The 15,713-nt window shown below is 37.9% G+C and overlaps 1 protein-coding gene across 1 annotated transcript in view; it reads left to right on the top strand.

Moving 5' to 3' along the window:
- Positions 1–3,077, top strand: part of LOC126166489 (transcription elongation regulator 1) — a 245,277-nt gene extending 242,200 nt beyond the window's left edge. The window contains exon 19 of the mRNA XM_049920407.1: positions 1,525–3,077. Coding sequence (XP_049776364.1) covers positions 1,525–1,749 — 225 coding nt within the window. The 3' untranslated portion in view covers positions 1,750–3,077. The remainder of the gene's footprint in view (positions 1–1,524) is intronic.
- Positions 3,078–15,713: the final 12,636 nt, after the last annotated feature.

Raw genomic sequence — 15,713 nt, 5'->3', positions numbered from 1 at the left:
AGGTTGATAACTTTGAACTTGTCACCAGTTAGATTACAGCTGTTTTGAGATGATTCTTCACCTGAGTTGGACCTGGCAGTCTGGCAATAAAGCATGTACGTGGAAACCAAAAGGTCAAGAGATCAAATCCCGCTAGGACAACAGGTGTTTCAGTCTGCCTTTTAATCTAACCTTCAGCTGTTAGCGATGTGGAGATTCCTCAGAAACATGTGGTTTAGATTCCACATTAAATTGTAGGTCCCCTGTCTCCTTTTGGATAACAGGTGTAAGTGAGGGACACCCTAGTCATCAAAGTGGCAGCCAATGGAAAGACATGCACCAGGTCATTGAGCCACACAAACTATTATTGTTGTCACCTGTACGCATAGTTTCTCATAGGTACGTTTCACCACTAATTTGTCTATGTTCTTCTGGCTTTTCTCTGGAATCCCAAATGGTCTTGGATTATTGCATCAGATGTAGTCAAACTTCATCAGATTTTTCAGTCAGCTTCTGTTTATCAATGATATCATATCCACAATCTTTTAGTGATTTGTTTAGAGCACAGATATCACTTTCATTCAACTGTAGCATTTCCTGTAACTAACCACACCCCCTCCTCCCTCCATCAGTGCTGCAGTGACAAATCATTGATGGTCTGGGCAATGAGACCTTGAGTGTTCTGTGCGTACAACATGATACTTACGTCAGTTTGGTGAGCTCTGCAACGTCAGTGATGCTGGGCAGTGCAATCGCAGCTCCAATACTGGATGTTGCAGCATGGTTTAGATGATTTTCCATTTTAAATGTGCTTCCATGTTATGTATTCACCAAATGAATGCTAACAGCACACAATTTCTACAGCTGGACCAGTTGTCTGGCATACTGGTAAATTATGTACACAAACCTTCTTCGTGATCAGTGTGTCCTTTTAGTGAAAACCCTATCAAAATTCTTGCTGTAGTTCCAAAGAGTAGCCCTCACATACTGACAGAAAAATTTGGAGATGTACTTAAATTTATAATATGTATTGGTCTGTCAAATTTGTAATATGTATAGATCTGTCATATTCGCAGAACTGTTAGTGGGTAACATGTTGGATTATAAGGTTGGCACTTCCCACCTTAAAGTTTTGTATAATATGTTATCCCTGGAACTGATTGTCTGAATTTAGGTTGGAAGACATAGTTGAGCAAGGTTAGCTCATGCCACAGCTTGCTCTGCCTATCCCCCTCCTCCTCCTCCTCCTCCTCCTCTCCCCTGTTGGATGTGATATAATGATTACTGTTCTGATACTGCCCATACCAAAATTACAGTGTAATAATAGTTTGACTCACTGAATTGGCGCAGCATAAAATCCCAAACTTTCATTCACAGGATCAGTAATTTTTTTCTGCCCCACCTGTGAAACTAAATCAGAAAAACGGTGAGAGCTGTGCAGATTTCTTCCCAATCTTAAGCAGAATCGAAAGAATTTTATTGGTTAAATAATGACAATTGCTTGAACAGGAAAGATTAACTGGGGAACATGTTACTTTGTTGCAGGAGACAAAATTGATAAACCACAAGTCACTGAAATTGGTACAAGATAATGAAGCTCATATACGGGAAATGGAGGAAATATTAAAAAAGGACAAGAGGTACCTGGTACTTGACTATATGCCTGAGGAGCGCACAAAGTTGATTGTTGCTTACCTGGAGGATTTGGAGAAACGAGGACCACCTCCACCACCTACTGCTTCTGAACCTACGCGCCGACCCACAAAATAAATGTATTGTTTTCATTATAAAACTCCTTTTTATTCACCTAGTGGCTGTTTCTAAGTGCAACAAAATCATCTGGTGTCTTGTTTAGCATCAGGTAATGGATTAAAATTTTCACTGTGTTCGAACTTTGTTTGTGCAAGTCAGGTAGGAATTTGTACTGGAGATAAGTTGACATTATTGAACTGTATGTGACGCATGGAAATCCGGACTCAAACAGGGAGTTGGAATAATATTTTTTTGGTCTTTTAAGGTCTCATATCTTGCATTGTACAGTCATACTTTAGTGTCAGGATCTCATATCATTTGTACTGAAAATGGATCTATGCTGGTTAGATGAAAAGCAGTTCTCTTTAGTAATGTGTCTGTACTGAGTTAACTATTGGTCGCGTGACAGTTTTTCTTTCCGTTAAGTGGTTTTCTATGCTATGAGAGACTTCAACATATTAATCAAACGTGCTTATACAGCTTCGCATGTGTTTATAATAAAGTCTTTAAAATAGTTAAAGCACTCAGATCAATGTGATTTCTTGTTGAGTAAGTCCTTAATTTTATCCCCAACTAGTCCAGAATACATACTTATAGTTTTCAATGATTGTGTTTTAAAGTATGCTTATGCTATGTGTATTTATTCCTAGCCATAATTTCTGAAGAACTGCTGTGGTCTTTTGTCTCTCTAGAACTGTTACATATTTAAAGTCATCAAGCAAGTGAAATGCAGACTGAGATATTCCTCTATTGGAATAATCTATTTTACAAGACAAAAACAATATTGTGCATTGCATTAAGTTAATGTTGACATTTTTGGGCTATCCCCTGAAATGTCATCCTGTCATGTACAGAGTTCTTACTCAAATGTCAGTTTTTCACTTCTTGGATGAAAGTATATTATTATTTTCAAGTGAATACTATGTTCTTCCTTCTCATTCACCCCCACCCACTCCACCACACTCCACCCCATCCCAATTCCTTACACATAACTCCCCTCTGTTCTTTTTACATGAAAAATTTTTATCTGCTGAAATGATGGTTTTAATTGTAGTGTACGTGCAATACATTATTTCTTCATCCAGCCAAGGCTAACACATTAGTAATGAGCTGATGGGACCACAAAATATAATGAATATAATACATAGATCAACCTTACTGCAGCTTGTAAATAAGGCATTTATATTGCTTAAAAATATTTGTCACTGAATGTTAATAATTTAATTCATATTGAATGTCATTTTTTTCTATTTTAAAATGTTGACATGTGATTAGTTATTTGTATATTTACAAAATCTGTGTAATCTTGCACTTCTCATGAATAAAAATTTCATGTAGTGACTGTACGTGTTTTCGTTTAATATACTACATATTATTTTCACATTTGTTGATGTAATTTGCAAGGACAGTGGAAAAGACAGAAACTTTCTTGATAAATTTCAACAAATAAGATTATGCTGGCATGAATGTTAAGGCAGTGGCTTTGCCTGTGAGAAGAATGTAGTTCAAATGCTCATCCAGCCATCCATATTTAGGTTTCCCATTGGTTCTATAAATCAAAAATGTGGGGACAATTCATTTAAAAAGGGTGCAGCCACTTCCCTTCTCCACCCACCTAAGTTTGTGCTTGATCTGCAATAACCTCATTGTTAATAGGACATTAAACCCTAACCATTGTTTTTTCTTCCTTTTTTGTGCACTTACATTCAATGCATTGGATATATTAACTACCAGTTAAAAAAAAACCACTTGTTGTTGTTGTTTTCAGTCCTGAGACTGATTTGATGCAACTCTCTATGCTACTCTATCCTCCGCAAGCTTCATCATCTCTGTGTAACTACCACAACCTATATCCTTCTGAATCTGCTTAGTGTATTCATCTCTTGGTCTCCCTCTACAATTTTTACCCTCCACACTGCCCTCCAAAACTAAATTGGCGATCCCTTGATGCCTCAGAATGTGTCCTACCAACCGATCCCTTCTTCTAGCCAAGTTGTGCCACAAATTCCTCTTATCTCCAGTTCTATTCATTACCTCCTCATTAGTTACGTGATCTACCCATCTAATCGTCAGCATTCTCTTGTTGCACCACATTTTGAAAGATTCTATTCTCTTCTTTATCGTCCATGTTTCACTTCCATACATGGCTACATGCCATATAAGTACTTTGAGAAGAGACTTCCTGCCACTTAAATGTATACTCAATGTTAACAAATTTGTCTTCTTCAGAAATGCTTTCTTTGCCGTTGTCTGTCTACATTCTATGTCCTCTCTACTTCGACCATCATCAGTTATTTTGCTCCCCAAATAGCAAAACTCCTTTACTACTTTAAGTGTCTTATTTCCTAATCCAATTCTGCCAGCAACATCTGATTTAATTCGACTACATTCCGTTATCCTCATTTTGATTTTGTTGATGTTCATGTTACATCCTCCTTTCAAGACATTGTCCATTCCGTTCAACTGCACTTGTAAGTCCTTTGCTGTCTCTGACAGAATTACAAACCTCAAAGTTTTTATTTTTTCTCTGTGGATTTTAATTCCTACTCCAAATTTTTCTTTTGTTTCCTTTACTGCCTGCTCAATATACAGATTGAGTAAGATTGGCAGTAGGCTGCAACCATGTCTCACTCCCTTCTTAACCACTGCTTCTCACTCATGCCCCTTGGCTCTTGTTAATTGCCATCTGGTGTCTCTACAAATTGTAAATAGTCTTTCCTTTCCTGCATTTTATCTTTGACATCTTCAGAATTCGAAAGAGAGAATTCCAGTTAACATTGTCAAAAGCTTTCTCTAAGTCTACAAATGCTAGAAATGTAGCTTTGCCTTTCCTTAAACTAAGTTCTAAGATAAGTCATAGGGTCAGTATTGCTTCTAGTGTTTCAAAATTTCTATGGAATCCAAACTGATCTTCCCCGAGATTGACTTCTACCAGTTTTTCCATTCGTCTGTAAAGCATTCATATTAGTATTTTGCGACCATGTCTTATTAAACTGATAGTTCGGTAATTTTCACATCTGTCAACACCTGCTGTCTTTGGGATTGGAATTATTATACTCTTCTTAAAGTCTGAGGGTATTTCACCTGTCTCATACATCTTGCTCACCAGCCGGTAGGGTTTCATCATGACTGGCTCTCTCAAAGCTGTCAGTAGTTCTAATGGAATTTTGTCTACTCCCGGTGCCTTGTTTCACTTAAGATCTTTCAGTGCTCTGTCAAATTCTTCACGCTATATCATATCTTCCATTTCATCTACGTCCTCTTTAATATTGTCCTCAAGTACATCACCCTTGTATAGACCCTCTATATACCGTATTTACTCGAATCTAAGCCGCACCTGAAATTTGAGACTCGAAATTCAAGGGGTGAGAAAAGTTTTAGGCCGCACCTCCAAATCGAAACAAAGTTGGTCCATTGTAATATGAGAGGCAATTTAGGTCGAGTGAAAGACGATACAGCTACAGTAGTTTGGTTCGAGTTGTAAGCTTAGCAGTTAAGCTTTACCAGGTAGCCATTGCTATGCATCAGGTGCTCCGTCCGTATTTATACGGGTACCCTTCCTTTTTCACGTGCTTCGTCTGTTTTGAATCGAATGCTGATTTTGCTTTGATCTGATAAGTGCCGTTTTCTTTGTTATAGGTGTTTACGTCACTCTAAGCTGAAAATGCATTACTGTACTGTGTCATGCATTGTTTGTCGCATTCTGATAGCGCTTACGGCATGACTTGCTTTTGTGCGCAGAGAGAGAGAGGAGGAATCGTCTCATTAGCGAAACAATGGCAAAAGACTGCTATTTGTTGTTACTTACACTGCTGCTTTCTTTGATAATGTTCAACAAGAACCAAATAATAGACTGCGTATGATAGAACATGTTCTGAACAAGAGTTAGGCGCAAATTTTTCTTCGTTCGAAAAATCTTTGCGGGCGCTTCTTTAGTACATCAAATTCTGCACAGAAATTAGTCATCTTAATTTTAAAATCTAGTCCGTTGCCGTGCTTCATTTCTTACTATATCACTATTAGGCATAAGAATAATACGAATATAAACATGACACGATACGTATATTCTTCCGCGTTTGCTGTTGTTTCACTGTAGTTTCGTAGTTTATTAGGCAGACAGGATTTAAATGACATAGCAGCAAACACAAAAGAATACATGGCAAAATGTTTATTTTCGTATTATTCTTATGGTGAAGAGGATACTGCATGTGATTCACATTTCTTCAGGTTCCTATTAGCAACCATCTCTTCTCACAGGTAGGAAAAACTCGGAACGTAGAGTTGGCCATATTGACAAACATCCCTAACAGTCTTGCCAGTCGGATTTTCGTAGTACATTGAAATTCTGCTACATTCGGAGATGAACAATACGGTCTTTGTATTTACTTCGTTGGATAATGTATGAAAATGCAGTGGTCGAAACTCGGGGCGGAGAAAAAAAAAGGTTTTGGCGCGAGAATTTATCTTTGTGCCCACAAAGCATGCTGGTGTAGCGCTACATATATTCGACGGCAGAAGTTAGTTGTGGCGGCACCTACCAACATTTTTCAGAACTTCCGCTTGCTTTGCACTCGATTCTAAGCCACAGGCGGTTTTTTGGATCACAAAAACCGGAAAAAAAGTGCGGCTTAGATTCGAGTAAATATGGTACTCCTTCCACCTTTATGCACTACCTTCTTTCCTTAGGACTGGTTTTCCATCTGAGCTCTTGATATTCATACAAGTTGTTCTCTTTTCTCCAAAGGCCTCTTTAATTTTCCTGTAGGCAGTATCTATCTTACCCCCTAGTGATATGTATGCCTCTACATCCTTACCACTTTTGAATTGAAAGTAATGTAACTGAAATACATAATTGCAAGACAACTGATAATTACATATGCTGTGTCCTACCCATTTGTTACACATCTGACACTGTCGTGTTGCCATGACTTGCATTAGAGCCTATAATGTGATATCTTCCCCCACCCCACCTTCCTCCCCTCTTTCAGATTTTAATCATGATGGGTCGGAGTGCTCGAATAGAGTACATACTGACAATGTGACTGCTATGTTACATTTGCTACATGTTAATGGCATATATCACTAATTAGTTGCTTAGACATTTCTGTTAAGAAACAGAAGTAATGGAGTAAATAAAGAGAATAAACATAAGTTAATTATTTCACTGTTAATTATGCGTTAAAGAAATTGTTCAGTAGAGCCCAGATACTATTGTAAAATTGATTGTATCACCGGGCAAATTTGAATTTTATGTATTAACTAGGACAAAGGACTAGCTTTTGGTTGTTAAATGCTGTATAAATGACTTCAGTGCAGTAAGAAAAGTTGAAAAAAAATCTGAATTATGCATCTTACATCAGAAATGAAATTCTGTGTGTGTAGAATATTGTGTTGGATACGTAACAGCCACCTAAAGAACAATTTTTGTGCTATTAATTATCTGCAATAAGATATCTGATATTGCTTTGCCGTTGGAGAACAAATCAATGTACCATGAAACTATGGCCAATACCATAGTAGCGCCTGCATCTTAGTTACATGTAAGTAGCCTAACACATTACCATGATTCATACATGGAAGGAAGATATGGGATATCTCTTAGTAGCATATGACTTGCTTCCAATCATCAATGTTCCATTTAAAGTTTAACTGTCTCTGTCACCCAATAGATGTACATATTTTTAAGTAGCTCAGAATACTGATATGTTGCTCAATACGCTAATTTTGTAATGCTTCTTGTCTAATTAATTCTGTGGTTCTTTGTGACAGTCATTATTAAAACTTGGCAATACTGACTTCAGATGGTGAGTTTTCACCCTTGTGTTTGTTGCTAATATCCTGCCAGCATGTAGGTAATTTTTAGTGCACACACTATTGAAATGTATTCAACAATTCAATCGATTAATAGTTTTTGACGGCTCATATTTCATCCAACTTGCATCTAGTCAGTTGTACAACAGACAAATAATAAAACGTCTAAAGCACTGAAAAAGTGCTTTCATCTCTGTGATATAAGTAATAATTGATGCACGCAAGTGATCCTAGTTGGTTAATGAAGGCAGATCATAAATAATGAAACTTTCATTATTTCCACTACTAGCAAACCTGTCTGCATACCGTATTTACTCGAATCAAAGCCGCACTTTTTTTCCGGTTTTTGTAATCCAAAAAAAACGGCCTGCGGCTTAGAATCGAGTGCAAAGCAAGTGGAAGTTCTTAAAAATGTCGGTGGGTGCCACCACAACTTAGTTCTGCCGTTGAATATATGTAGCGCTACACAGGCATGCTTTGTAGGCACAAAGATAAATACTGGCGCCAAAACCTCTGCGTCAGTAGTTAAATTAAAAAAAAAAAAGCTGGAAGACAAGCTTTTTTTCTCCGCGCCGAGTTTCGACCACTGCATTTTCATACATTATCCAACGAAATAAATACAAATTCCGTATTGTTCATCTTCGAATGCAGCAGCACTTCAAATGTACTACGAAAACCTGACTGGCAAGAATGTTTAGGATGTTTGTCAATATGGCCAACTCTACGTTCTGATTTTTTTCCTATCTGTGAGAAGAGATGGTTGCTAATAGGGACTTTTATAAACTGTGAATCACATGCAGTATTCTCGTTACCAGAAGAATAATATGAATATAAACATTTTGCCATGTATTGTTTCGTGTTTGCTGCTATCTCATTTAAATCCTGTCTGCGTAATAAACCACAAAACTACAGTGAGACAACAGCAAACGCGGAAGAATATACATATCATGTCATGTTTATATTCGTATTATTCTTATGCTAAACAGTGATAAGTCAGAAATGAAGCGAGGCAATTGACTAGATTTTTAAATCTAAGATGACCCTAATTTCTGTGCAGAATGTAATGTGCTAAAGAGTCGCTTGCAATGATTTTCAAACGGAGAAAAATTTTCGCTAAACTCTCATTCAGAACATCTTCTATCATACGCAGTCTATTATTTGGTTCTTGTTAATCATTACCAAAGAAAGCAGCAGTGTAAGTAACAACAAGTAGCAGTCTCTTGCCATTGTTTCGCTAATGAGACGATTCCTCTCTCCCTTTTTTTCTTTTTTTTTTTTTTTAAGCGGCGGTAGCGCGCACAAAAGCAAGCCATGCCGCGATCGGCGACAGGCCGTAAACACGCAGTATCAGAGTACTACAAACAATGCATGACACAGTACAGTAATGAATTTTCAGCGTAGAGTGACGTAAACACCTATAACAAAGAAAACTGCGCTTATCAGATCAAAGAAAAATAAGCAATCAATTCAAACCAGACGGAGCACGTGAAAAAGGAAGGGTACCCGTATAAATACGGACGGAGCGCCTGACGCATAGCAATGGCTACCTGGTAAAGCTTAACTGCTAACCTTACGACTCGAGCCAAACTACTGTAGCTGTATCGTCATTCATTCGACCTAAATTGTCTCATATTACAGTGGACCAACTTTGTTTCGATTTGGAGATGCGGCTTAAAACTCTTCTCTCCCCTTGAATTCCGAGTCTCAAATTTCAAGTGCGGCTTGGATTCGGGAATATTTTTTTTTCCTTGATTTCGAGTGTCATTTTTCAGGTGCGGCTTAGATTTGAGTGCGGCTTAGACTCGAGTAAATACGGTACTCATTTACCCACATGTAAATAGACAAGATCTGTTCGCACATGTAATTGAAAGTATTCAGAAGTTTTTTTGGAGAAAGTATTGTTGATGAACAAGGTACCTAGTTCCAACAGAATGATTCAAGGATTTTTTAAATTTTTTTTTAATTTTTTATTTATTTATTTATTTATTTTTTTTGCATTATATGCATGTCACTGGTGCAACAGATTACTAAAGGTTTTTTAAGTTTTGATAAAGATATTCAGTTTAACTGCTTTCAGTGGCATAGTAAAATAGATGAGTGTTTTCTGTGTCCGAAGGAGACAAGAGTTACAGAAAGGATTGAAATTAGAAAAAGTTATATTAATGAACTGTCATTCTTTCATCATTTGCACATGATCTACACACTGCCAGTCCTCTTTCCCAACATTCTGGCTGTTCGTTTTGAATGTTATTAACTGTATAGTAGGAACAATCTACACACTGCCAGTGCTCTTTCCCGACATTGTTGCTGTTCATTGTGAATGTCATTAACTCCATATTAGGTACAGTATAACGTGTCATACTAAAGATGCGTTGACACCTATGCACCGTTTGCTCATCGTTGTGCTGCTGTAGTTTGCCCCACAAGGAAGTAGAGCCCACCAGGATGAACACAAGTGTGAATGGAATCAATCACATGCACTTGTTGAGGAAGTAGCGTGCACCTACATACCTGCCTCTACTTGCTTGTTGGGCAAGCTACAGCCACATGGCAACTAGTCACAGAGCTGTCGAAAGGAGTGTGGTGATTGACACAACTTAGTTAGGAAAATTATTACTTGGAAAAAATGCAGTGACTAGCCACTTTCTAACCACATTTATGCCAAGAGACATTGTAGATGTTTAAACCATTATGAAATAATTAAATTCACAACCACTGATTTCAAAACAGCATTATCATGTATAAAATAAAAGCAAAATTGATACCCTTGACTTCTTTCCATGTCTAATTCTTGCAGCAATAATTTGAAGTTGAATTAGTAACAACATATTGATTTACATAAATTTTACTTCACAGAATTGTGGAGAAAGTGTATTTTACTCTCAATCCATAATTTAAGTATGTGACTTAGTAGTGTGGTGCAAACATGAATGAGTACTTATTCACACAGTTTGATTTGTAGTTATATCAACTAAGTAACAGAGTTACTTTTTAGTACAAATTTGTCAAATCACTGTTATTCACTGTCACTTTGCTTGCTGCAGCTTGTTATAAAGAAGTGGCAACCATTGTACATAATGATAAGAACATATGTTAGTCTTCATTTTTTGGAGGATGTTCTTATAAAACAAAAAAGGCTTTTTTTAGATTTGTGTATTGGAGAAGCAATCGGGGTACATTTTTTCAGGTTACTATTGTAGTATTTCATCAAATTTTTTTAAACTGACATGTTTCACTTCATTATAACATAATAGTGTGTAGATAGGTGACATAGAAATATTCTGTTAATAAATATTAAGACACAAATGTAATATGCAGTTATGATTTATTGTTGTCATTAATAGCTGTTGAATATTAGAATGGAAGAAGATATGGTGCTTGAGTAATGAGGTATTATTTTCACCTGTGTGTGAAAGCAGCATTCATACTATTAAATTTTACTTTTTTATTGTAGTATTTACTCTTTTTTTATGTGCACGTTTAAGTACAAACATCATTTTATTCATTATTTGCTAGTGTATTTAAGTTGTGTTTTTAAAATATGTTTAGAACAAACTAGGCTCATTTTGCACAAGAAACTTACATTTCATGTGCACATTGTTTGCACTCAGGTTTTCAGCACATTCAACGTAGGTCAGTGGTATTGTTGACTTTGCAGAAGCAGACTGGCACTTTTCTTCTTGATTCCCCTTTGTACTCCATCAGTGCCCTCTGCCTGCTGTTCTCCCTGGTGCTATCGTCCTCAAAACTTTTCCTTGCTTTTAAGTTCATCTGTGAGCTGTGGAAAGAGCTTTTCACGTTCTACGAATAAATACATTGATCATCTACTGTGTAATAAATCAGTATAAAGGCATTTTGTAAGAAAATTAATGTTGTTGGTTGGAATAGTTTGCACTGTGTATATGCAATAGTATGAGGTCCAATATACCAACAAATGCAGTCAAATAGCACCGCATTTGATGTTGGTACTACAGTACATAATGAGACATCAATGATTCAGCTGGCAGAGGATGGAACTTGGTATAAAGCCAATCTGCACTGTGCAGTGTTATTGTGTGCGTACATGTCTTTACTGCAGATGGGAACAGACATTGGTGAGTGTGTGTCTTGTGTACATAAACCACAACTGTGACAATGTTACGTGTAAAACATTTATAACAGTTATCATGTGATGAAGAAGTAAAAACCAATGCATACCAGGAAACGGGACTCTCCAGTCATCAACTCACCAAGAAGCTGAACCATTCAAGAACAATTTCGTTTGAGTAGGCATGTATTAAGGACAGAATGCAAAATATAGGGAAAATTAGAAAATTATCTGAGGCATCAAAACTTATTTTTGCGCAAAGCAAGGGCCACAAACCATTATTCTTCTCAAGTGGTTGCTGATGTACAGTTGTCAGTAATTGCGAGTCGCATACAACACATTTTTGTCAAATGACAAACATTGTGCATTCAAGAAATGGCTGTAAAAACCTGTTCCAACACCCAAACATAAACAGGCTAGATTTGAGTTTGCTGAAAAACATATGCCATGGAATTCAGTATGGTATAAAGTGATCTTCAATGAATAGAAGTAGTTTAATTTAGATAGTCAGATGTAAGAAGTACCAGAAATTTTGGTGGTGAAAGTGTCTGTGCGAAAGGTAAATTGTGTATTTCTTGGATAAACGTGTAGAATGAACTCTAACATATAACTGAGATGTTAGAGACAGACTTGATTAGAGTGTATGAGGACCTAGGGGAAGAAAATCTAATGTTTCAGCAAGATAATGCATCTTCACATGTTCCTGCTATAGCTAATAAAAATATCGATAGTTTTTCTTGGCCTGTGCATAGTCTGCATTTGAACCCTTCGAAAAAACATAACAAAATCAATGCCGACAAGAATTTTTGAGGTAAGTAAGGGGAATGAATGGAGGATGAACAAAGTATAAGGGGCGTTCAACAAGAATTTTTGGGGTAAGTAGGGGAACGAATGGAGGCTGGACGAAGTATAAGGGCTCATTCAAACAGAAATGAGCCAGAGGAATAATTGCAGAAACCAGTACCTGTATGTTAGAAGTATTGACCCTGACTGTTGAGACAGTTGTCCCACTGTGACACAAGGCAGGGCTGTGATGTCTTCGTTTGTACCCTCATAGCCTTTCTAAGGGGATCAAAAATGGCGTGGTCACAGGGACAACAGTGAATGCCCAGCATTACTCGCAAACCTTGACCACCCTTTACCAAGCGATCAAATCAAAATAACCAGACAATCTCTCCCATGGGGTCATTCTGCTCCACGACAACACAGTTGCGGCACTCCTGCAGAAATTCAAATGGGAGGTTCTCGGCCACCCTCCATACAGTCCGGATCTCTCTGCCTGTGATACACCATTTTTGGTCCCCTTAAAAAGCCTCTGAGGGTGCAAACGATTCACTTCGGATGACGACGTCCAACTGTATGTATGGAACTGGTTAACATTGCAGAACTGGGAATTTTGTGCGACAGCCATTCACTGCCTTATATCACAGTGGGACAAGTGTCTCAACAGCCAAGGTCAATACTTCTAACATACAGGTACTGGTTTCTGAATTATGCCTCTGGCTCGTTTCGTTTTGGACGCCCCTTATACTAACAATGCAATAACACAACAGGACAGTGAATGCTTTTATACCAGTTTCAACCCAGGAAATGCAAATGTCTTATTTTGTTACTCATGTTTTGAAAGAAACTATGTAATTCCATCATGACTGATTGTTGTATATGTGTCTACTACTTTCATACTAAATTCAATACATGTATGCTTCAGGCATTGTACTATTACGTTTGTAGAAGCCCTGCCTGTATACTGATTTCCACTACCGTACAACATAATGCCTTCTTTTCCTTCTTGTATGAAGTTTAAGTGAAAAATTTGAATTTGGCAATGTTCTGCGATGCTGCTTCTCAGTTCATGCAGTAGTAATTTCCAGATGCCAGCACTGTAGTCACTTGCAAAATCGCTGATATACATGTTTGTATTAGTGTTCTGAGATATCGTTCTTGAATGCAGAACATCAAATGCCCATTTGCATTCATTGATGACTGAAAAATGTATACGGTGGGCAATAGTGAATATCAGCACTGTTAGACAATGGGTTCATGGCTTTAGCAAATCTTAAGGGCTGACAAAAAGAGGAGCGACAGGCCGGTGACTGCAGTGTCTCCACACAGCATTGAGTGAGTCGAGGACATCACTCATGGTGATTGTGGGTGATGTGTGTGGCATTACCTCCCTCAGTAAAGGAAGTGTGATGTCAGTTATTCAACAACTGAGATACTCAAAGGTTTGTCTACCAAAAATGTTAACTGACCAGGACAGAAGAGGCAAGAAAAGCAATTGTCCCACAACTCTTGCGATGCTTCCCTTTGGAGGGACAGGAATTTCTGGAAAGAATTGATTGGCGACGAAATGTGGGTTCATTTTTTTGAACCAGAGTCAAAGAGGCAGTCAGGGAATGGCATTACAGAAACTCACCAAAAAAGGCAAAGTTCAAAGCTGTGCAACTGGCAGAGTGAGTTATGGCTACAGTATTCTGGGTTGCCAAGGGGGTCGCTATGGTTAATTTTTGGGAGCAAGGATGCAGAATTAATTCTATCTTATACATCAGAATCCTCAAATAGCTGAAAGCACATCTTCAGCGATTTCGCCCAACAAAAGGTAAGATGAATATTCTTCATTTGCATGACAACGCAAGACCATGCACCACTCATCACATCGCTGGCCGCTGGTGGCCGAGCAGTTCTAGGCACTTCAGTCTGGAACCCCGCGACCACTACGGTCGCAGGTTCGAATCCTGCCTCGGGCGTGGATGTGTGTGATGTCCTTAGGTTAGTTAGGTTTAAGTAGTTCTAAGTTCTAGGGGACTGATGACCTGAGATGTTAAGTCCCATAGTGCTCAGAGCCATTTTGAGCCAGTCATCACTCCACTGAAGAGATCGTGAGTAGCCCTGACCTGGCACCATCAGACTTCCATCTGTTCGAGCTGCTAAAAAGAATCATGGGGTTCACTTTGAAGATGAGGAGGCCGTGGAAACGTCCGTTCATCAATGGCTTTGCAAGTACGACTGAGCATTTTACCACACTGAAATACTTGCCGCTGTATAAAAATGGACCAAAACTGTGGAAATGGATGGAGATTATATTGGGAAGTCATAAATTAATTATTCTACTTTCTGACTGACTCTCATACTATTATAGCACTGTGCTTCTGAGCCTCATCAGAGATCTCACAAAAAGCCTCAATTATTGTTCCTCAGAAATGAGATATTCTCCCCTTCCTACTTCTTAGCCAGATAAAAAATACAGGGAAGTTACTGTTGTCACATTTCTTCCTCAGCTCAGAAACAGGTCCACTAAAAGTGAGACATTGTCATATCCAACAGCTGGCAGGGTGTATAGTATACGCCCCGGGACATCTGGGAAAAACCCGGGAATTTTTTCATCTGGGAAAACCTGAGAATTTTTCGGAATTCTGGGAATTTTTCATTGTTTTAGTTTCCAGTTACATTTTTGTAATTTTGACTGGTAAGAACTATAATGTAACAAAGAATGTTACTGTATACTGCTAATGGAGAATAATACTACAGCGATAAAACATAAACAAGAGAGAAAAAAGAAATAAAAATTTAGTTTCAAAGGAAATGTTCCATTTACAACAACAAAACACCATGCAAGCACAAGTGTCTGCAAACGGCAAAAATATGTAAAAGGCCTTAGGACGAAGACTGCAATACTTTGTAATAATAAACTGCTTTATGAGAGTGATATCACAATTGTTTACATTAGGTTTATCACCAGTAGCAGCAAGCAGCCAAATGCTGACAAGAAAAATTTTTCTGATGCACCCTAGCTACCAAATTTGTGATTTGCCTGAGTTGCAGTGTGTGTGTGTGTGTGTGTGTGTGTGTGTGTGTGTGTGTAGGTGGATAGTCTCCATGTGACATGTTTTCACATTTATTTTGTCGTTTCCTCTTCATTTACAGCTCGCACGTCAAATGAAAACAAAAGATTTCTATGGCCGGGAGCTATCAAGTGAATTAAAATACATTCGCATAGTTACAGAAGGCAAAAATATATTATTGGTTTTAGTTTTCTGATTTTATTTCAAAGGTTTCAGCAGTGAAGCGTTAATCGCCCTCAGAA

Source organism: Schistocerca cancellata, chromosome 1, assembly GCF_023864275.1.
Source record: "Schistocerca cancellata isolate TAMUIC-IGC-003103 chromosome 1, iqSchCanc2.1, whole genome shotgun sequence".
Lineage (NCBI taxonomy): Eukaryota > Metazoa > Arthropoda > Insecta > Orthoptera > Acrididae > Schistocerca > Schistocerca cancellata.
Note: the sequence above shows the minus strand (reverse complement) of the source record. Positions and strands in the feature narration are given on the sequence as shown.